At 41.6% G+C, this 20,885-nt stretch overlaps 2 protein-coding genes across 3 annotated transcripts in view; one reads left to right on the top strand and one right to left on the bottom strand.

Moving 5' to 3' along the window:
• nudcd1 (NudC domain containing 1) overlaps positions 1–5,458 on the bottom strand; it is a 169,842-nt gene extending 164,384 nt beyond the window's left edge. The window contains exon 1 of the mRNA XM_073050012.1: positions 5,319–5,458. Within this exon, the coding sequence (XP_072906113.1) occupies positions 5,319–5,433 (115 nt within the window). The 5' untranslated portion in view covers positions 5,434–5,458. The remainder of the gene's footprint in view (positions 1–5,318) is intronic.
• A 323-nt stretch (positions 5,459–5,781) lies between these two features.
• On the top strand, positions 5,782–14,616 carry eny2 (ENY2 transcription and export complex 2 subunit). Of its 2 annotated transcripts, none has more exons than XM_073050021.1 (5): positions 5,782–5,933; positions 8,686–8,762; positions 8,851–8,921; positions 12,222–12,296; positions 14,301–14,616. In XM_073050021.1, exons 2-5 carry the CDS (start codon positions 8,695–8,697, stop codon positions 14,375–14,377), a joined length of 291 nt encoding a protein of 96 aa, XP_072906122.1. In that variant the 5' UTR covers positions 5,782–5,933; positions 8,686–8,694; the 3' UTR covers positions 14,378–14,616. The 2 variants fall into 2 exon arrangements, with proteins under 2 accessions (XP_072906122.1, XP_072906126.1); XM_073050025.1 differs by lacking the exon at positions 5,782–5,933 and adding an exon at positions 5,974–5,996.
• The last annotated feature ends 6,269 nt before the right edge of the window (positions 14,617–20,885 follow it).

The raw sequence follows: 20,885 nt of genomic DNA, 5'->3' as shown, positions 1-20,885 counted from the left end.
GTTTCATTATCTTGTCTCGCAACCCCACTGCTCTAAATGTGCAATAAGAAAGAAAGAATAAATAACAAAAACATCTTTCTAGACCTAAGCTTCTCCTTGATCAGCCAAACCCTCAACTCCCCAGTCCAACACTGGCCCACTCACAGAATAACTGCTCCACTTAAACCTAATTTAATTTTGTTAGTCCTTGCCAAATGCCTAAATATGTACAATCCAAGCTCTCCTCGGAAACTGTGTTACACAAATAGCGCCGATGGCCTCTGCTCACTTCTTTTAAATTTCTCACCCTCTACATAATCCAGTGTTGCCTCAGGACTGTGCCGTGCAATAAGTGCTAACTGCCCCTGCTTGCTTCTTTTGCACTCTATCACCCTTTATGCAATCTGGTGTCTCCTCAGGACTGTCACTTGGGATATTATCATCAATTTACTGGACCTTGTCTATATCTTGCTGCATAGGAGACATTCAAGACTTTCAAAATGGTTAGGCAGCAAACAGGAGATAGTTACAGGTTTCCCCCGCTATCCGAAAGTACAGCGTTCCTATGAAACCTTTCGTAAGCCAAAATGGCGTAAAGCGAAGAAGCAATTACCATTTATATTTTTCAGTGTTCCCAGACCCAAAAATTAACCTACCAAATCATGCCAAATAACACATAAAACCTAAAATAACACTAACATATAGTAAAAGCAGGAATGATATGATAAATACACAGCCTATATAAAGTAGAAATAACGTATGCACAGTGTAGTTTCACTTACCAGAATTAGTAAATTGCAGTTTCGTCACAGTTAAACACTTGCTTATACGAATAACCACCTTCTGTAATTATTTTCTTCAGTTCTTCTGGGAACTTTTCAGCAGCTTCAATATCAGCCTTTTTCCACTCTCTTTAAGCTATGAAGCTGCCCTCGCCTCAAAAACTGATCAAACCACCCATGACTACCTTTAAATTCCACTTTCGCAAAACTTTCATCACGAGCTCTCTTAGGCTTTTCTGATACCTTAGGACTCATCTTGCTAACGGATGCACAAAATAAATCGAGATAAAGCACAGATGCTCACGGACACAGTTCAAAGCTATGGTGGCTTGATGCTGAGTGTGGTTCCCGCTGAAGGCACCTGGCAGCACCACTCTCGCTGCTCGGGGTGCACGTTGCCTCTATGATGGCTCACTGCAAAACAAACGCTGAACGCTATTTTCGGTTTTTTTCGTAAAAGCAAAAATCCTCTTCAGATTTCTTTCGGTTAGCAAAAACAGGTACTAACGTAGGTCTTTCGTAAAAGCGAAGTGGCATAAAGTGAACTTTCGTAAAGCGGGGGATACCTATACTTCCTTCTGATCAAGTCAATGAAAAGGGGTCATAAAGCCAAAGTACAGAAAAATGCCTCTTTGTCCAACTCATCCATATTGACTCCAATGTTTGAGTATACTAAGCCCATTTGTCTGTATTAGATCAATTATCTCTCAACTCCTTTCCAAGTACCTGTTCAAATGGTTTTTACACCATTGTAATTTTATCTGATTTTGAGATTAGCTTTATTTGTCAAATGCACATCAAAACATACAGTGAAATGCGTTGTTTGATTCAATGACCGACACCGTCCAAGGATTATGCTGGGCACAGCCCACAAGTGAAACTGCACTTTCGACATCCACATAGCATGCCCACAACTCACTAACACTAATTTTTGGAATGTGGGAGGAAACCCACAAGGTGACAGGGAGAATGTACACTCCTTACAGAGTGGCCAGAATCAAACCCTGATCAGTGATTGCTGGTGCTGTAAAGTGATTGAACCAACCGCAATACTACCATGCCTTTACCACCTGTGATGGCAGCTCATTAAATTTAAAATCATCAGGATTTGAAGAGAAATCAAAATAAATTTCTTAATGCAGAATTGATGATAAAGCTTGAAATGTTTTCCACAAGTAATTCAAGTAGAGAATGACACAGGTATCACAAAGGTAAGTTCTTATAAATGGTCTGTTTTCTGCACCAGAGTATATTATTGATACAATAAATCAGGAGGCTGCCTCATGAGAAATGATCAATGTTTGAAAAAGTCAACATAGATCAGGGATCAAGACCGGTACTATCCAGACCATCACTTCGGGGGATTTTAACTAGGCCAGCCTGACAAAGTCACTAAATAATTACCATCAAATACCACTTGTAGTACCAGAAGAAACAACACACTGGACCACTGTTACACCATCAAGTATACCGACCGTGCTATTTCACGCCCTCACTTTGGAAAGTCTGATCACCTGGCTGTGCTTCTACTCCAAGTACAGGCAGAGACTGAAGACTGCAGCACCAGTAGTGAGTACCAAGAAAGCAAGGGCAAGGGAAGCACAGAGGTGCTTACAGGACTGCTTTGAATCAGTGGACTGGACTTGTATTCATGGAATCATCTTCAAATCCGTTCGAATGTGTTCAGGTAATCTTCACAGTTGTTACTGGCTTCATTAAAACCTGTGTGGATGAGTGTGTGCCTACAAAAACTTGTTGTACATTTCCAAACCAAAAGCCATGGATAGACTAGGAGGTTCATCATCTGCCGAGGGGTAGATCTGCGGCAGTCTGGTGACCTAGGTCTGTACAAGAAAACTAGGTATGACTTGCGGAGGGCTATTTCAAGAGCAAGGGACAATTCAAAGCGAGGTCGAAGACAACTTCGGATGCATGTCAACTCTGGCAGGGTTTGCAAGACATTACTTCCTACAAAGCAAACCCAATAGCATGAATAGCAACAATGCTCCTCTACCAGATGAGTTCAACTCTATCTATGCCCACTTTGAAAGGGAGAATATAACTACAGCTGTGAAGATCCTCACTGCACCTGGTGACCTTTGTCACAAAGAGGCCGATGTTAGGCTGTCTTTAAGGAGGGTGAACCCTCACAAGATGGCAGGCCCTGATGGAGTACACATTAAGGATCTGAAAACTTGTGCTAACCAACTAATGGGAGTATTCCAGGACATTTTCAACCTCTCATGCTATGTGCAGAAGTTCAAAAAGGCAACAATTATATCAGTATATGAGTAGTGTGAGCTGCCTTAATGACCATCACCCAGCAGCACTCACAACTAAAGTGATGAAATGCTTTGAGAGGTTGTTTATGGCTAGAATGAATTCCTGCCTTAGCAAGGACCTGGATCCACTGCAATTTGCCTATGCCACAATAGGTCTACGGCAGACACAATCTCAATGGTTCTTCACTCAGCCTTAGATCACTTGGACAAATCAAACACCTGTCAGGTGTTTGACTATAGCTCAGCGTTTAACACCATCGTTCTCCCAGTCCTGATCAATAAGCTACAGAACCTGGGCCCCTGAACCTCCTCTGCAATTGGATCCTCGACTTCCTAACCAGAAGACCACAATCTGTACAGATTGATGATAATATCTCCTCCTCACAGACAATCAACACTGGCGCAACCCAGAGGGGGGTGTGCTTAGTCCACTGCTGTACTCACTCTATACCCATACATGTGTGGTTAGGTATAGCTCAAATGCCATCTATAAATTTGCTGATAATACAACCATTGTTGGTAGAATCTCAGATGGAGACGAAAAGGTTGCAGGAGAGAGATACACCAGCTAGCTGAGTGCTGTCACAGCAACAACCTTGCACTCAATGTCAGTAAGATGAAAGAGCTGATTGTGGGCTTCAGGTAGGGTAGGATAAGGGAACATCATAGAGGGATTAAAAGTGGAGAGAGTGAGCAATTTCAAGTTCCTGGGTGTCAAGATCGCTGAGGATCTAATCTGGTCCCAACATATTGATGCAGCTAGAGAGAAGGCAAGACAGCAGCTATATTTAATTTGGAGCTTGAGGAGAACTGGTTTGTCAACTAAAACACTCGAAAACATCTAAAGATGTACAATGGAGATCATTCTGGCAAGCTGCATCACTATCTGGTATGGGGAGGCTACTGCACAGGACCATAAACTACAGAAAGTTGTAAAATTAGTCAGCTCCACCTTGGGTACCAGCCTTCATAGTATCCAACATATCTCAGAAAGAAAACATCCATTATTAAGGACTCTTATCACCCAAGGCATGACCTCTTCTCATTGTTACAATCAGCAAGGAGGTACAGAAGCTTGAAGGCACACACTTCCCTCTTGTTCAGCTTGTTCCCCTCTGCCACGATTCCTAAATGGACACTAAATCCATGAACACTACCTCACTTTTATTTATATATGTTATTTCTGTTTTTGCACTATTTTAATCTATTCAATATACATATAAAGCAATTAACATTCTTTATTTTCTTTTTTCCTTTCTATATTATCATGTATTATATTGCATTGTACTGTCACTACCAAGTTAACAAATTTCAGGACACATACTGGTGATAATAAACCTTTTTCTGATTCTGTAGGTTGCCTATTGAAACATGAAGGAAGCACATGAAAAATAAATACATTTAGGATAAACTTGCATTCACTTTGCAATGCATCAGATCTCAAAGTACTTCCCAGTCAATTACTTATGAGGACTTGCTGACTTTAAGCAAGCAAAATTAGCAAAAAGTTTAGGCCAGGGGGCAGCACCAAGGCAGTTTTTAACAATGTGTGGTTTCTTCTACTCGATCCGTTAAACACAAGCCCCTTGTCTATCTACCGTGATGCAAACGACCCTGTACACCACCTAGAACATAGACCCTTCACCCCACGATGTTGAGCCAACTTTTTATACTACTCCAAGATCAATCTAACCATTCCCTCCCACATAGCTTTGCATTTTTCTTTCATCCATGTGCGTATGTTTGATTGGTAAATCTCCCGAATTTATCTGCTTCTACCACCACCACTGGCAGTGCGTTCCATGCACACTTTTCACTCCCTGTGTAAAAAAAATAAACCTCTTACATCCCCCTATCCTCCAGTAACCTTAAAATTATGTCCTCTCTTATGAGCTATAACCACCGTGGGGGAAAAGGCACTGTCTGTCCAATCAATCTTTATCATCTTGTACACCTCTATCTAATCACCTCTTATCCCAGCCGCTCCAGAGACTAACTCTAGCTACTACAATCTTTCAAACACACAAACCAAACTGCACTTTCTCCACAGATGTTGCCGAACCTGCTGTGTGCTTACAGCATTCTCCGTGTACATTTGGAGGAGTGTACTCTTATTTACTGCACAGTCAGCATCAGTGCAGAGGCGGCGTGGCCAGTCACCCTGCTGTCGGTGGCATCCTTGACCCAGCCCGCTGCACAGGGAGGGCAGAGGTGGGTGCTGAAGGGATACAACTCGTGCGTGTGCGCAACCGCCCGTTTCACTCCCAGGACTCACCGCCATCCAGCTCCACGGTGTAGGTGGGCAGCGGCTCCAGCGACAGCCGGTAACTGTCGAAGTTGGCGTCAATCAATCGCCTGTCCACACGGAGGGAGCAGTTAGCCGCCGCCATCACGCTCCGTCATCACACCCGCCCAAGCACATGCGCGAGGTAGCAGGTTCCCCGGGAGTTGTAGTTCCCAAAGAGTACTCCGTTTATTTACTAACCACAAACCATTCTACTTACTTTAATGACGTATTATTTCATTTAAGATTATTTCTGCTATTTTAAACCCATATTAATGTTGTTTTCTCGTTTAAATTCTTTGTGGTTGTTAGTAAAGGGGAAGATTAGTAACAGCGCACCAGTTACCCTGGTCGTAAAAATAAATTAAGAGACACAACTTAAGAGAATTATTTCATTTGTTTTCTCTCCTTTTCCCCTGCTGATAAATTTTGTCTTCTTTCAAGCCGTGAGCCGCGGATTGGTTGATTGCTAGCCTGGGAACTGTCATGTAGGAGCGTGGGTGCTGGGGGAGTTGTATGGCTGAGCACCGTCTCCTTGGATCCGAGCTGTTGGGGCCGAGGAAGTGAGGACGGCGAAGGAGGAAGGGAACCTGGAGCTGGGAGGAGGTGAGGGGATGTGTGGATTTGCTGAATATAGATGGGATGAGTGGGGTATGAAGAGGACTACAGGTAAAGGGGTATGAGTAGGGGATAGAGTGTGGCTATGAGGTGATGTGAGAGAGAACGAGGGCAGGAAAGTGCATCAATTTTCTTTTGTTGTATGTCCTTCTCTAAACAATAAGTTCCAGGTTATTACTAAGCACTGCATTTAAAATTGTTTCTCTTACTTCCCGTATCTCCTGCCCAAAACCTAAATCCGTGTCCTTTATATCACCAACAAATGGAAGTTATTGTTTTTATATGCCTTATATAAACCTGTCATAATCTTTCTGTCACCCTTCAACTCTTGCAGGGTGCATAACCTCCTTTCTCAATCATACCTTGCATATAAAATGCCTCATCCCTGGAACCCTTCTGTTAAGACTCCCTTCACCCTTTAAAGGGCCATTGCATCCTTCCAACAGTGCGAGTGCCATATTATGGTCGTGAAATAAATAGAACCTTATAAGAGCTAGGCAGACTTCTCTGCTTTGATGATTTCTATAATCCTATTTGTTTGAATTACTGTCTCCATAAGATCTATGTTATGTCCAAGTGTTTTTATTAGAACAGGAATTTGTTTGTTATTGTCCCATGTACTGAAATGCACTGTAATTTTGTTTGTGTGCTATCCAGAAAAGACATTCCATACACGTCAAGTTAGAGAAAAAGGAAAATAGAATGCAGAAGTATAGTGTTACAGTTACAAAGAAAGTACACTGCAGGTAGGCATATAAAAGACAAGGGCCATGATAAGGTAGAGTAGGAGATTTTCAGAAGTTTATCTATTAGCATATAACAGGTCTGCTCAAAATGGAAGCAGGGAGAAGAGAGAATGGGGGGGGGTGTGGTAGGTTCTTCAATTATGTTGGCTGCTCACTGGAGTTGTCATACCAAGTTGCGATGCATCCAAGTAGAATACTATCAGATTGCAGTTTATTATCACTGTCTTATCTGACAGGAAATTTGTTGCTTTGCAGCAACAGCACTGTGCAAAGACAAAACTTACTATAAGTTGCAGAATAAATAGTGCAAAAGAATTGGAATGATGAGGTAGCATTTATGGACAGTTCAGAAATCTAATGGAGGGGAAGAAGCTGTTTCTGAATCATTGAGTGAGGGTCTTCAGGCCCCTATGCCCTTTCCCTGAAGGTAAGAATGTGAAGAGGGCATAACCGAATGGTAATGGATGCCGCCTTCCTGAGGCAACACCTCTTGAAGATGTCCTTAATGGCAGGGAAGGAAGTGCCTGTCATGGAGCTGGCTGGAGCCCTTTGCAGCCTCTTGCAATCCTGTGCATTGGAGCCTCCATACAAGGCTGTGTTGCAACCAGTCAGAATCCTCTCCACCGTACATCTAGAAATTTGCAAGTCTTTTGTGACATATGAAATCTCTTCAAACTCCTAATGAAGAAGAGCTGCTGCCATGATGTTGACACTCAAGAAATGAAGCTGCTTACCCTTTCCACTGCAGATCCCTCAATGAGGACTTGTGCATGTTCTCACGATCTTCCCCTTCCTGAAGTCCACAATCAATTCATTGATTTTGCCACCATTGTGTGCAAGGCTGCTATTGTGAGATAATTCAACCAACCAGTCTATCTCATTACTATTTGCCTCCTCATCGTCATCTGAGATTTTACCAACAGCAATGGTGTTATCTGTGAATTTATAGATGGCATTTCAGCTATGCTTGCCCATTATTGTCGTGAGAGTAGAGCGGTGAGTTAAGCATGCATCTATTGAAAAAAAAATTGTAATAGTTATTGGGGTCATGCTGACCCTTCTGAGGAAGTAGAGGCATCAATGTGCTTTCTTGGCTGTAGTGTCCATGTGCCTGGACCAGGACACATTGTTGGTGATAATTACATCTAAAAACTTGCAGCTTTCTACTATCACCACCTCAGCATCATTGATACTAACAACTCCTTAGAGTTGTGCCATTGAATTTTTATTTACTCTCCTTATCCTTTCTGGCAAAGTGTATCATCTTACAATTCTGTCTGTTAAATTCCTTCCAGCACTTGAACGTCATTCTGTTACAATTATTAATATTCTCAATGTTAATACTGAGTAAAGCTGGATGAAGTATTCTGATATTTATGTTAGGGTATTGGACTATGGCCTTACAGCTGAACTTTGGGAGCCTCTGTCAGTTGGGAACTACAACATACCAGAAGAGAAAAACAGAACCTCATATCCACCAACTACTCACAGTATTTTTTCCTCAGTCTGCTTTGTTTTTGCCTTCTACCTACATCATACTTTATGTGAAGTAAGAATGAAAGAAGGCTGAAGAATAACAAAAGCCCAATAATTATGTCTAGATACCTTCAAATAAATTGAAAATGGGCATTTCCTCAAAGTGAGGAACTATTTTTCTGATTAACTTGCAGCTTCTTTATCTCCTATCCCACTTACATATCTGCTCATTAGTTTTGTGTAGATGGTTTCCAATGTGCCTAGCCAAAAGGTCTACACTCTATTTATGACATAAATTATTTGGCTGACACCTTTTGAAGTTTCTGACATTTCTCAGTTACATTCTCATCTGTCATCTATACCCTGGATTCTAACCAATCATGAAATATTCAGATGTCCTAAAAGTCAGTAGCAAGCTTACATGACTAAGCCTTGGAGAATCATAGCTGTAAAAGTAAAAAGCCTCATTTTTTTCCTACTCGTATATGTTGGTGTTTTCTTGTTATTTTATCTGCTAGCTTTCTGAAATGAATAAAGACGCACAACTCCGAGCAACTATAAATCAGAAGTTGATAGAAACAGGCGAACGTGAACGGTAAGACAATTTCCATTGTGAATGTATTTCAGATGTTCTAAATAAGTAGAATATCATTTCATTCTAATCTTGTCCTTTTTGCCTCCAGTCTGAAGGAGCTGCTCAGAGCAAAACTCACTGAATGTGGATGGAAAGATCAGTTGAAAGCACACTGTAAAGGTACACATTGATTAGGAAAAGATAAGGAATATAGGGAAATTGAAGAAAGATGGAAAAACCAGATCAAGTGAGAGTAGTAGGAAACAGGACCATTTCTTGGTAGGGGGTCAGCTATTTTAGCAATGAACAGTAATTTCATAATCACAGATGGTTAGTGAGGCTCAGTTGTTGAGTTTATTAAATCTTGAAGATGAGAAATCTTGGACATTTGAACCAAGGAAAACCAAGAATCATGTGGAACTGCTGCTTGGGAAGATCACCCCTGATATTACAATGGTGGTGCTAGGTCAAGGGCAGATTGAGTAATTCTCTTTTATTTCTTATGTTCTTGAAAGGAAGGACTTGGGCCAAAATATAAGTGTCTCAACTCTGTGACCTGCATTTTAAATTGGCTTTAAAGATGATCATTGTTTCTTATAATTTGTATCTGCTAAGCAGAACTGTATTATTCACTATAGATACAAACCTAAAGCTAGCAAATGGGATTTGTGTAGATGGGCAGAAAGGCTGTCATGGGTGTAATGGGTTGAAGGGCCTTTTTCCACGTCCTACAACACTGTGATTCTACAACTGTCAGAGTTCATGTCAACACTGAGTTAATGCTATCAGTAGAAAAAGGTTGGGAAACATAGAGTAAGGAATGAGGATGTCTGGAATCACAATGGGACACTGTTTCTGCTTGGCCTGTTTTCAAATGTTCATGCACATAAGTGAACTTGGAGAGCATTCATGTGAAATCCATTGATATGAAGCTTCTGTAATGATGACATGTATATGTTTGACAGTTTAATGTAGCCTTGTGATACCAGTGGAGACACAAGAAATGGCAGATAATAGGGTCTGTAGCAAAACAAAAAGCTGCTCTAGGAACTCAGTGGGTCAGGCCATACACACGTAGGCAAAAGCTTCATACACAAAATGCTGGAGGAACTCAGCAAGCCAGGCAGCATCTATGGAAAAGAGGTGGAGGCAGCTGTAGCACTTGTACCGCTTGCAAGGATAAGTGCCAAGAGGGAGATTATTGGGGAGAGATGATTTGTCTCTCCGCAATGATCTCCTTCCTGGCACTTACCCTTGCTAGCAGAACAAGTGCTACACCTGCCCTAAAACCTCCTCCCTCACTACTATTCAGGGCCCCGAACAGTCCTTCCAAGTGAGGTGACACTTCACTTGTGAGACTGTTGGGGTCATATTCTGTGTCCAGTGCTCCCAGTGTGGCCTCCTGTATATCGGAGAGACCCAACGTAGATTGGGAGACCGCTTCGCAGAGCACCTACGCTCCGTCCGCTAGGAAAAGCAGGATCTCTCAGTGTCCACTCATTTTAGTTCCACTTCCCATTCTAATATGTCTATCCATGGCCTCCTCCACTGTCAGGTTGGAGGAACAACACCATTATTCTGTCTGGTTAGCCTCAAACCTGATGGCATAAACATCAATTTCTCAAACTTCCGATAATGCTCTGTTCCTCTCCTTCACCATCACCTTTCCCTCTCTCACCTTACCTCCTTGTCCACCCATCACCTCCCTCTGGTGCTCCCCCCCCACCTTTCTTCCATGGCCACCTGTCCTCTTCTATCAGACTCCCCCTTCTCCAGCCCAGTATCTCTTTCACCAATCAACTTTCCAGTTCTTTACTTCATTCCTCCTGCTTCGGGTTTCACCTATCACATTGTGTTTCTCTCTCCCCTCCCCCCACCTTTTCAATTTACTCAACCTTTTTTTTCTCCTGCTGAAGGGTCTCGGCCCGAAACATCAACAGTACTCTCTGTGACCCCTGATTTGTTCTTTTCTTTCTGTGCCCTGCAGGTAGTCTATAACTTAATGGTATGAACATTGAATCAATCAATTTCTGGTAACCCACACACCCTTCCATTCCTTTCTATATCCTTTTAATCCACCCAGGTCCTCTCACTCATCCCCTTCTTTCCCCTGTCCCAGCTCCCTGTGTTTCCTCCTCCACCTAGTTCCTCTGTCTACCACGCACACACTCTACCCACACAATACCTGTTTCCCTCCCCTTTTCCCAACTGCTCAACATCCTTCACTTCTCTGGACCCACTCACCACCTTCTTTTCTTTTCAGATTTCCTAATCTACAGCCCCTCAAAATCTCCACTCTCACATCCCAGCCATTGTCACTGTCTCCACTACCCCCCCCCCCCCCACATCCACCTGGCTCCATTTCCACATCAACTCCTCCTTACATAGATACCTACCTCCCCCCTCCCCCCACAAAACACTTTATATTGGCTGTCTCCCCTTTGTACTCGCAACCCTAATGGAGGCTCAAAACCAAAATGTTGATTATCCCTTTGCCTCCACAGGTGGCGCAAGAAATGGCACTCCAGCAGACTGTTTTATGTTTCTGTGATAGCAATGTTGTGAAGAGTCTATTTTATCGTATATTAAATAAAACAGTACAACGCATGAAAAGACCCTTCAGTCTGTGCCATCCATAATGCCAATTTAAACAAATCCTATCTGCCTGAACATGAGCTACAGTACAATATATTCTCCATTCCTTGCCTGTTCACATGCCTGTCTAAATGCATCTTAAACAGTGATAATGTATCTAAATTATGTCATTAATAAGGAGAGGACTTGTACTGAGGGTAAGATTTAAATTCAAGATCAACAAAAACTTAAAAGCATAAAAGAGACCACTTGATGGTCTCAGCTTACACATGGGCTATTTGAGCATAATATCCCATTAGAGCAGTTTTCTTGAAAGGAATTTTTGGCAGAGCAGTAGCTCTTCTTGATTGTAGAGAGGTATTACCATTATGGGCTGTTTGTGTTTTTCAGATATGCCAGGGTTTTACTAGGTTCAGTTCTAAAAGCCGGTTTGCTGGAACTTTTTCTGGAATTTATACCATATGCACATAATTTGCGTTATGAAATTTACCATTGTTGGATCCATTTGATGAACAAAATGAGCGATATATTGCTGTAATGTAAAACACAACAGGGAATATTATAGAATTTTAGAAACTAAAGTAGAACGTACAGTCATAGAGTTATACAACATGGAAATGGCCTTTCGGCCTAACTCATCCATGCTCCAGCCAAGGTGCCAATATATTTGTGTTAATCCCATTTGCCTGCATTTGGTACCTATCCCCCTTAAACTTTTCCTGTCATATAAAGTTGCTCAATAATGTGAAGCAATTACAATCAACCCATTGGATTTCAGTAGTGTAAAGTCTGAAGCTTTGAGATGAATGTTGAGAGACTCATTTGTAACCTAATTTTGATAAAAGCTTGTCATGATTTTGAAATTGCTTTCCTCATCTGTTGTAGATGTGATCAGGGAAAAAGGATTGGAACATGTGACGGTAGATGATTTGGTGGCAGAAATAACTCCAAAAGGAAGAGGTCTGTATGTGTTCATTTATATGGAGCATGTATGGCAAGATTAGTCACAAATATAAGCAAATATACAGCATCACTTCCTGGTTTAGTCTGTTGATCTGTTTTGGGGTTCATTCTTTGGAATAGTTGTATTTATTTATTTTATTTTGTTTAGAGACTCCCTGTGGAATAGGCCGTTATGGTCCCAAGAGCCACAGCACCCAGCGACACACCTATTTAACACTAGCCTAATCACAGGGCAATTTACAATGACCAATTAACTTACTAACTGGTAGATCCCTGGACTGTGGGAGAAAATCAGAGCACCTAGAGGATACACATGCGTTCATGGGGAGGACGTACAAACTCTTTTCAGAGGATGTTTGAACTCCGGAATTGAATTCCAATAGCCGAGCTTTAATAGTGTACACTAGCCACTATGCTACATGCTGTGACAATGCCTAAAATGCCCTTTTCCTAGAAGGTTATAAAAATGTGTGTGGGGGAGGAGTGGTAATAATGTTCTCATTGTCGTCACTCTGCATCAAAGATAAATGTGTATTCTTCCTTTAGCTTTGCAAATCTAATCTGAAACAAATTACGAGTATATCAGTGATGACAATCAACAGCATCGGTACTGTATATTTTAATGTAGAAACCAAAAGTCCAAATTTTATTCAGAATAAAAATGAATGAGACCTAAATCTCCCTGCCCATGACACCATCCACTAGAGCAGCCAGGATCTCCCAGTAGCCACCCATTTCAATTACAGTTCCAATTTCCATACTAACATGCCTGTCCATGGCCCTTGAATTTCTGGCTTGTTACTGGTGTCTTTCACAGTGGTAGGAAGGAGCATAATTTGAGAAAATAAGCGGGGAGCTTACAGTTTTCATTCTGGATCTATTGCATGATTGACATTAATGCAACTCCTTTTCGCTAAATAATGCTGCTCACAATTTTATGGATGACCCTGCCTAATTAATTGATTTCCATTCCCATCTCAAAGCCAAACATGTGAGAGTCTGTGCTCTTGAATTATCTGAATGAATGCTTTGCCACATACTCCACCCCCACTCCCCAACTCTCATCCTGCACTGGTCACTTTTCATCTTCTATTGCTTCATGACTGTGAACTCATTTTCGTGAACTTTAGTTCTGAATGTTACTTGCTTTTTATTGTTTGTACAATTTGTTCATTTTTTGGGCACTTTGGGTATTTGTCGGTCTTTTTAATGGGTCCACTTGGCTTTCTTTGTTTTGTACTGTCTGTAAGGAGATGATTAAGATTGTATACACTTTGACAATAAATGTGCTTTGAACTTTGCTGCTTCACACATTTATACTATTTTTTATTATAGTGTCAGTAACATTATACTGTCTTACATAAACATGCGGCACATACTTGTCAATTATCAGGCCATGCCATTCAGGGTCTTTGGCTAATATCATTTTGTGACCTTATGTGCTGGATCATAACTATAAGTTCTGTGTTTTTCACCTTGGCTCCAGAGGAATGATGCTCTGTTTCGCTGTGTACATGCGTGTGGCTGAATGAGAGAAACACAGAAAACCTACAGCACAATATAGGCCCTTCAGCCCACAATGCTGTGCCAAACATGTACTTCCTTTAGAAATTACCTTGTGTTACCCATAGCCCTCTATTTTTCTAAGCTCCATGTACCTATCCAAGAGAGTCTTAAAAGACCCTATTGCATGATAATAAACTTGAATTTAAAGTTACATGGTTAAAGGAATCTAGTCTTAATCCACTGCTGCATTGGTTTTGAGTCAAACATTGCAGCCAATTCTATTATCACTCTAGAGCCTCCAGATGATGGGTGAGATAATGCACAATAATTTCCTGCTGTCCACATTTATGTTGTGACAGTCAAATATAGATATTTCAAAGGTTTCTACTTTTATAATTTAAAATAATTTGATTCCGAGATAAAACCGTGACTTGTTCGTTGGTTTGGCTTTAATTTAAAAGATCCCTGTTTCAGACGTGCTTGTTTTTGTTTCAGCCCTGGTGCCAGACAGTGTGAAGAAGGAGCTTTTGCAGAGGATAAGGACCTTCCTTTCTCAGCATGCCAGTCTCTAAGCTTAAAATGACCAAATTACATTGCCATTTCTTTATAATTTCAGAACATGAATTAAATCAGTCATTAGAATGGCTCCCAATTAAGGCTTCACATCTTTGTTTTTGTGATGTGCTTTCATGTCAATTTTTGATATGTTTCATTTTTTACGTTCTCAGCCAAGTAGGTTTTCTACACACCCTCATGAATTTTCCTGAGTATGTTTAAAAATGTTTGTTGAAATAAAATGATTTTGACACAATTACTGCTGTGATATGCTTTAATCTTGCAAAACTTTTTGTTCAGATAAGAATAGTTAGGTGTTCCTATCACACTAGGTTTTTAATCTGGAAAGTTGTTGCTGTGTAAAGGATCTGTTTATATTTCTTTCAAGCCTGAAAATCATGGAAGCACTCACTTCATTAGAACTGAAAAGTGAGAAAAGAAGCTTGTTTTATGGTGCAGAGAGGAGAAGATGGGAAGAAGTAGTATGTTGGTTTTAATCTAACAAATTTATCTACACCATCACATTTGCTTTTAAAAGTAGCATTGTAGACTGAAGAGAAAATAAAGAAATACATAGGAATTCCTATGTGAAAAAAAATTCCAAAACTAGCAGGCATAGTTCTAAGGTAGAAGGTTTAAAGAAGACCAAGGAGCATCTACAGGGAGTGGTGTGTCTATATAAAATAAGCTGCTTAGGAATTACTTGAAGTAGGTACAATAATAGCATTTAATAGACATTTGGACAGATGCATGGATAAGGAAGGGTTTAGAGAGATATGGGCCAAATGCAGACTAGCTTAGATTGGAACCAGCCTCCTGTGCATGGACTTTATCTATACTTCTCGCTACCTCAGTAAAGAAGCCAGCATAATCACAGACCCCAACCTTGCTGGACATTCTCTTTTGTTCCCCACTCACATCGGGCAGAAGATACAAAAGCCTGAAAGCACATAACACCAGGTTTAAGGACAGCTTCTATAGTGCAGTTATCAAGTAGAGTATTGAGTACAGGTGTTGGGATGTTATGTTGAAGCTGTACAGTAAATGATGGTGAAGCAAAATTTGGAGCATTGTGTGCTGTTCTAGCCATCTACCTGCGGAAAAGATATAAATAAGGTTGAAAAAATACATTGAACATTTACAAGGATGTCATTGGGCCTTGAGGACTTTAGTTATGGGAAAGATTAATAGGTTATGTCTGTTCTCTGGAGTGTAGGAGAATGAGGGGAGATTTGATATGATCCAAGGTTCTTTTGGAAGTCAAGAATGAGGCATAAAACTTGTTGCTTCACAATAGTTGATTAAGCGCTAAGAGAACAAAGATCAGAGAAAAGGTAGTGAGAGTCTGAGAACAAAGAAGAAAGGGGAATAAAAGATGGCGAACCAACATGCTCTGCTTTTCTGAAAACCAGAGATGCAAGGCATTCCATTCAGATTTGTAGATAAGAGTTAACCAATAAGACAGACCCTATTCAAATATTGTGATACCAAAGAAGTTTCCAGAAAGATACAAAACTGTAACCACTAGGGGATGCACTGAACAATTGCATATACATAGGTAATATACACAAGAAACATAGGAAAGGTAAACTGGAAAGAAAACAATTATACAGTGTAATCCAATTCTCTCCCCAGTACCACCCCCGATTCTAAATCACACATTTAGAATTTGAACATTCAGAGGCAGAAAAACTTGTGTCTACGGTAAGTCTATAATAATCAGTCCTGATGAAGAGGCTCGACCCGAAACATCAGCTATACTCTTTTCGATAGATGCTGCCTGGCCTGCTGAGTTCCTCCAACATCTTATGTGTGGTTCTTCAGTGGTCCCCAACCACCGGGCCGCGAGGAAACACTATGAGTCAACTGCACCTTTCCTCATTCCGTCACGCTCACTGTTGAACTTGAACGCACGCGAGGTCATCAGTCACCTAAACGCAGTGACACCTTCACACCAGGGATCACTGGTTGGCCTCGGGTAACCGGCCGTCTCGCGCCAGGGATCACCGGTTGGCCTCGGGTAACCGGCCGCCTCGCGCCAGGGATCACTGGTTGGCCTCGGGTAACCGGCCGCCTCGCGCCAGGGATCACCGGTTGGCCTCGGGTAACCGGCCGCCTCGCGCCAGGGATCACCGGTTGGCCTCGGGTAACCGGCCGCCTCGCGCCAGGGATCACCGGTTGGCCTCGGGTAACCGGCCGCCTCGCGCCAGGGATCACCGGTTGGCCTCGGGTAACCGCGGCGGGAAGTGCCGTTGGTACCGGCCTGGAGCACGGACAGATGGGCGCCGCCTCTAAACCTGTTCACCACACCGAATGTTCGTGGGAACCCGGTGCTAAAATATTCGCAGACGACCTAATTCGGGCTCAGGGTTTCGTAAGTAGTAGAGCAGCTACCTCGAATGCGATCTACTGAAACAAACCTTTGTCGGCTGATAGATCCTACAAGGGGGGCGGGTGCGCGTCCTGTCGCACTCCTCGCTCGGTCAGTTGCACTCTCTGGGCCCCGGCACTCACCTTGTCCTCTCACCCCACCCACGACCTGGCCAAAGCGGCGGGCGCGCGCAGGCTGGAGTTCGGGCCCGGGGGCTGATCTAATGAGGCAATGAAGCCCTCAAAACTGCTTCGGTGCCTTGAGTCCAAGCACACTGCACTTAAAGACAAACCCGTTGAGTTTTTTGAGCGGAAAAAACGTGAGCAAGCGGAACAGAAGCAAGTGCTGATAGCCACAGAAACTAAATTGCGGAATAGACTGGACATAAGGAACCTCCTTCGAGTATCGTTGTACACGTGCCCCCTGTGAGCATCTGTGCTTTGTCGGTATATTTTGTGCATCCGTTAGCAAGATGAGTTCTAAGGTATCGGAAAACCCTAAAAGAGCGCGTAAGGGTGTTACACTTAGCGTAAAACTAAACATAATAAATCGTTTCGATCGTGGTAAACGAAGTGAGGGTATAGTGAGTTTGGCTAAGGGTTTGTGGAAGTTGACGAAGATGAACGGGGCGGCGGGGGGACCTGTATTCCGGTTGTGATTAACACCGCACCCCACCCCCCCGTCGACCGGTCCGCTAGAATATTGTCAATATTAAACCGCTCCGCGGTGCAAAAAAGGTTGGTGACCCCTGTGTTACTTGGATTTAAAGCATTTGCATATTTTCTCTTGTTTGTAATCAAAAACCTCATTTATGGAAGTATCAAAGTGTGTTCATAGGGTTATGTCGTCGTTAGGTTGATTAGTAAGCACATTCGCATGAGTTTGAGCTACTCTATTAATTATTATTCAAGTAAAAAAGATGACAAATAATATGAGTTATAATAATGAGTAACCCCAGCTTCCTAGATTTAAATAAATCTAGCTAAAGAAATCCCTTCCATCAGATGGATGTATTTTAGCTGTTTATTTACGAATATGATCAGTCAAATCAGTTATGTCTTCAGACTGGTCAGGTATGTAAGTACAACACTCCTTGCCTTATAACTGCACGTGTTCCTCTCTCCCCCCCCCCCCATAACTGAGAAGATCTAATGCCATGCCATTTTTTAAAACAATCTTACGCATGGTGATTATTTCTGTTGCAGAAGTCATTCCTTACCCTATCTAAAACCACAACAACATTTTTAACCTCTCTTGTACTTCTTGCAATATCATAAATTGCAAACCAGCTTCTGAAATGTCTTGTTTACTTCTAGATTTAGGAGGCAAAGATAAAGTCTGTGTATATCTCAAAGCAGGAAAGACATACCCCAAATAATAAGATCCTGACAATTATGTGGTAGAGAGGTATCAACCCCATTTCCACACATAAAGAATGTATTATTTCATGAATTTATACCATTTATTACTTGACAGAAGTCTTGTTGAATTGAAATATTTTTCTGATGAATATTGTTAATGAAAATTCCAGAGTCATTACCCTATTTAGTACAATGTAAAGTATAATTGCATGAACTATGCCCTACTGAAATGGTACCTACTTGAACTCAAGCAAAAGGTAACTTTTATAGCGAATACCTGAAAAGGCTTAATAGCTTTATCATGAACAGTAGGGTGAGATATGATGTGATTCCCTAAATCATGCTGATTATATTTACATAAATGATCTAGTTTAAGACAGTTTATAGGGGGCATAATCATCATATAACTGTGTCTCCCTTGAGAATAATTAAAGATGAGCTTAATGCTAATATTGCCATTGCTGGATTACAATAATGAACTTAAGAAAGAGGGTGTTTGTTCTGGATCTTTAGGAATGCTTAGCATTGGTGATTTTTTTTAAAAAATGTATTCATTTAGGGGATGTGGGTGTAGCCAACAAAGCCAGCATTTATTGCCTATCCCTTGTTGCCCTTGAGAAGGTGGTGATGAGCTGCCTTCCTGAACTGCTGCAGTCCCTGAGGTGTAGCCAGTATGTTTCCAAGTCAGGATGGTGAGTGACTTGGAGGGGGATTTCAAAGTGGTGGTGTTCCCAAGTATCTGCTGTTCTTGTCCTTCTAGATGGTAATGGTCGTGGGTCTAGAGGGTGCTTCCTTAAGAACTTTGTGTTGTTGCAGTGCATCTTGTAGATAGTACACCCTGTTGCAACTTTTTGTCAATGGTGGAGGGATTGGATGCTTGTGGGAGGGGTACCAATCAAGTGGGTTGCCTTGTACTGGATGGTGTCAAGCTTCTTGAGTCTTGATGGAACTGCACTCATCCAGGTGAGTGGTGAGTTATCCATTACACTCCTGACCTGAACCTTGTAGATGGTGAACAGGCTTTGCGGAGTCAGGAGGTAAGTAACACGCCACAGGATTCCTAGCCTTTGAGCTGCTCTGGTAGCCGAAGTGTTCATATAAGTGTGTGGTATATATTGACATACCCAACAGCTAGAGGCATTAACAGCATCAGCAAATTCATATGATATTTGCAAGTATCCGTTATGAGTGATCTCAATTGGCACATTGTGAGTGGGAGAAATTGGCAAAAATATAATAACAAATAATATTAGAATAAACTTCATAATGTCCTGTAATTGTCGACTCTGCTTGAGGTCTTCTGGCTGGTTAGTGATTTGCTCACTGTATAGGCACTGAGTTGGAGGTTACTGGCACATTAACCACAGTGTTAGTTGTCCTCACGGATACAACTTTAGCTCACTTGCAGTGGCTGTTGTGTATCCACTTATTTTTACCTTATACTTTCACCACTGAGTTAGTCATTAACAGCACTTGATAAGGACCTTCCCATCAACCTTCCAGTTGTTCCTTACTCAGGGCCCACTCAACAGGAACCAGGGTGTGTCCTCTTCCTCTTGAATCACTCCAAAAGATAGAAACCTATTGAGAAGCAGACATCTAGGGTTAATTTCACACAACAGTTAGATAAACTGTGTACAGTAAATATCAGCCTCTCTGAGATCAAGAGCTCCCGGCAGTGTCATGGGGTACCCTGTTACTTTATTGAATGAACTTAATTTGGTTTTCCTGTTAGGGTTGCTCTGATGCTACATAAGACCATAGGAAGAGTCATAGGCCATGGTACACCACCTTCATGGTAATTAGTCATTGTTTGATGGTTCCATTCATTCGCTCAAGTTGTCCTCATGATTCTGGATGATGTGGGCAATGAAAAGACCATTCAATGTTCATCAGTCAACATAATTCCTGACAAACATTCCCAGTGTAATGTGTTCTTTGATCAGAGTCGATGTGACATAGCAATCCCCATCTAGGAATAGAGTCCTTGATCAGAGTCTTTACTGAGTGTAACTTTTTTTGCTGGAATAGCTTTCACCCATCTTGAAAACTTGTCCACTATTACCAGTGTATCAGAGTATCCTTGACACTTAGGAAAAGTAATGTAGTCCATTTGTAAGTATATAAATGGACTGGGTTGGACAAGAACACTTAATTGTGGTAGAATTTCCGCTGCTCCAGGATTTGTTTTCTGGCGTGTCGTGCATCTTTCAAATATTTGTTGTGCTCATGCCCTGCATTTTGGATTCCACCACCACTGGGAGAACCTGTTGATCACCTTTTCCTCTCCAGTGTGTCCCTAAGCAGTGTATTGTACCTGCTGTGCCAGATAAGGAAGCAATGTAGTTGGGGCTACTAGTCTGATAGTGCCACATCTCCATGCTCCACCATCCAGAACAAAATTTCTTGTTTAGAGAATTGAGCTTGCATCTCTCAAATATTTTGTAACTTAGCTTGCATAATTTCAGTTGTCAAATTTACTGCATATGTTTTCAGTACTTCATTTAATTATTTGATTTTTTAAAAATTTCTTTTACCCCTTCCTGTGCTGTCCTTTTCGCAATTTCATCTGCAAATGCATTTCCATAACTTTTCATTGAAATCATTTTGGAGTGGCTTTTTCATTTTAATGCAGCTATTCCTGATGGCAATTCTATGACATTCATGTGTTCTTATACTAGTTGACCATTCTCGATTGGGCATCCAGCCATTCAAATTCCTTCCCAATCATTGGGGAGCCATCGGTGTACAAAATCAGATCTTTGGCAAAGTAATAACCGACAAAGACACTGT

Source organism: Hemitrygon akajei, chromosome 1 (assembly GCF_048418815.1).
Source record: "Hemitrygon akajei chromosome 1, sHemAka1.3, whole genome shotgun sequence".
NCBI lineage: Eukaryota > Metazoa > Chordata > Chondrichthyes > Myliobatiformes > Dasyatidae > Hemitrygon > Hemitrygon akajei.
The sequence above is the reverse complement of the archived record's forward strand: the minus strand, read 5'-3'. Positions and strand labels throughout refer to the sequence as shown.